Source organism: Priapulus caudatus, unplaced genomic scaffold (assembly GCF_000485595.1).
Source record: "Priapulus caudatus unplaced genomic scaffold, Priapulus_caudatus-5.0.1 Scaffold50, whole genome shotgun sequence".
Taxonomy (NCBI): domain Eukaryota; kingdom Metazoa; phylum Priapulida; class Priapulimorpha; order Priapulimorphida; family Priapulidae; genus Priapulus; species Priapulus caudatus.
In genome coordinates, this window is record NW_014577111.1 from 235,663 (window position 1) to 238,702 (window position 3,040).

The following is a 3,040-nucleotide window of genomic DNA, read 5'->3' on the forward strand; positions in this document are numbered from 1 at the left end:
GAGAGAGAGAGAGAGAGAGAGAGAGAGAGAGAGAGAGAGAGATAGAGCGCGCGGGAGAGAGAGAGAGAGAGAGAGAGAGAGAGAGAGCAGTAGCTGTGGTGTGCATTCCCTTCATTCACATGCGAACATTCTATGAGGCCACTAGCTATGTGTAGCGCAGCCCGCAGTGAGAGTGCGCGGTGGATTTTACCCTGTACTACCGTGAATATAATCTCGCATCATATTTAAACACGCTCACATTATAAACGCGCTATTAAATTATAAACACGCTCACATCTAAATGCATGAATCACGTTATATGATTATATGAAAACACAGCTATGTTTGAAGTGCGCTCCTATCTAGTCGCTGCAGCCCGCGAGAGAGCGCGATTTCATACGATAAAATAAATACAGATAAGCTACGCATAAATATCTGCTCAGCTACGCTTAGAGCGATGTGACGATTGGTAAAGGACAGACGCACGTTGCCACGTGAGTAGTTTTCTTTGTTACGCGAGGTGTCTTCTCAGGAATGTGCTGTCATTCCCTCTCCTATCCCCCCTCTCTCTCTCTCTCTCTTCGTATATCGCACAACACCTTACTCTATGTTTCTCTCGCCCACTCTCTCGTTAGCTCCTCTCTCTCTCTCCCTCGCTTTCTCGATTTGTATAGCTCTATTTCTTTCTCCCATACGCTTTGGAAAATTGCCAACAGAGCAGATGAGTTGCTCACATAGTGTCGCATACGTGCCACCAGCGCGCAGCATCGCGGGCCCATAGCTCGCTAACCAAAGCCCATATATAACCAATGTTAGCTTCGTAAACAGGCGTAGTAAAGTACGTGTGACGTCAGTACTGAAGCTCATCCACGACCACAAGACAGTCAGCGCTGAGACCTTCTCATGAATGAATTCAAAAAAATACTACGGCAATATGAAGTTTAGGTAATTGGATAAATTGGACTCCGTTCTCGACCAATCTAACGTTTATTAAAAAAAAATTAAACAAGTTGTCGTATAAATTTTAAACAGCTCATATATTACAGGTGAGTGACAGAGAGTGTGCGCGTGTGTGCGTGCGTGCGTGCGTGCGTGCGTGTGTGTGTGCGTGTGTGCGTACGTGTGTGCGTGGACAGACGGCGATGTGAACTAGAGGAGGTGACGTGAACGCGAACACGACACGCGCATCCGGAGAGCTGAGAGACTAAGAATAGACACACGCACACACGCGCACACACACGCACGCACACGCACGCACACACACGCGCACACGCGCACACACGCACGCGCACGCACGCACAAGCGCACAAGCGCACGCACGCACAAGCGCGCGCACACACACACACACGCACGCACGCATGCACGCACGCACGCACGCACGCACGCACACACGCATGCACGCACGCACGCGCGCGTGAGAGGTGGGTAAATTAATGCGGCACGATTACACACTCCATCCACGTCGCATCCTCCACGAGTCCTCACCTCCCATATTGTCGAGCTAATGATCCCTGATGAGATGAGCTTCACGCTGATCTCATTCCCAGCCGCCCCTGCTGTGTTCAATCAGGACGAATATTACACGAGATTTCACCAACAGAACCCGATTACATGCGGATTGAAATAAAATCATTGATGGTCCATGATTAACGGGGCTCGATGTACATCAAGAGCTAATAATACCATAATACTAATAATACCATACTATAATAATAAGAGGTATTATTAGCTCTTGATGTACATGCATATGTATATCTATATTTACATGTACATGCATGTACATGTGTATATGTATATCTATATGTACATGTACATGTACACGTTCATGTATATTTATATCTATATGTACATGTACATGTATGTATATGTATATCTTTATGTAACTGTTAATGTAGATGTATATCCATATGTACGTGTGCCTGTATATGCACATGTTCAGGTATATGTATAATATATATGTACATTTACATGTTAATGTACAAGTACATGTATATGTATATCTACATGTACATGTACATGTACATGTTTATATGCATATGTACATGTATATGTATATTTACATGTACATGTAGATGTATAATTATGTATATGTACATGTACATGTATATGTATATCTATATGCTCATTTACATATATGTGTATAATATACATATTATGTACACGTAGAAGAGCAACAAGCTGCAATCATTTTAATGTATAAAATAAATTATATCCACCTTCCCAGTTTTTGTTGCATGTTTTAGAACTATAATGAAGAACCACTATAGAATCCAACAACCTAAGTTCTAACCAATCAACAAGTTAATTTAAGTCATTAATTATGCACATATTGCTATATTTTAAGTGGGTGTTCACCATTGTGAGTAATCCAGATAACGCGATTACCAAAAATTAGTCGCGGCTCTATTACACGCCGTGCGTGCGTGCTTGCTGCGTGCGTGCGTGCGTGGGTGATGTGAGAGTAATTATTTTACACTGTCCCGCACGCTCGACGGATTCATAATCATTTGCGAGCTGGAGAGACGAGCAGCTGCCAGCGGTGGAGAGCTCGCAGCGGTACACCCATGCTGTGTGATGCTTCTGGAATGTGTGTCACTCTCACATGTATATTCCGCCCTGTCCGATAACACGAAACACACGCTTACACACGGTCACGCGCGGCTACGCAACGCACATACTCACGCACGCGACCTCCGCTTAAACACAACGACACACCGCACAACAGCACATCCTCTCTCTCTCTCTCTCTCTCCTTTTCTCCCTCTCGTCTCTCTCGAATCAGTTTCTCTCTCTCCACACGCACCGCAGCACGCACTTGCAACACGCACCAGCGCACGCACCACGCGCACAGCACGCACCACACACACACACAGCACAGAGAGAGAGCGAGAGAGAGAGAGAGAGAGAGAGAGAGAGAGAGAGAGAGAGGAGAAAAGGGAGAGGGGGAGAGAGAGACGACACACAAACAAACGATAGGCGACACTGTGTGTACGCGTACCATCCACGCACTATTCGATCGGTATTCACTGAGCCGCCCCATTGCCGGCAAACAAAGGCCATC

At 45.6% G+C, this 3,040-nt stretch overlaps 1 protein-coding gene across 1 annotated transcript in view; it reads left to right on the forward strand.

Moving 5' to 3' along the window:
• Positions 1-2,034, forward strand: part of LOC106820853 (putative uncharacterized protein YIL100C-A) — a gene marked incomplete at both ends in the record, with an annotated part of 7,398 nt that extends 5,364 nt beyond the window's left edge. The window contains 2 exons of the mRNA XM_014825446.1: positions 1,721-1,780; positions 1,972-2,034. Of these exons, the coding sequence (XP_014680932.1) occupies positions 1,721-1,780; positions 1,972-2,034 (123 nt within the window). The remainder of the gene's footprint in view (positions 1-1,720; positions 1,781-1,971) is intronic.
• Positions 2,035-3,040: the final 1,006 nt, after the last annotated feature.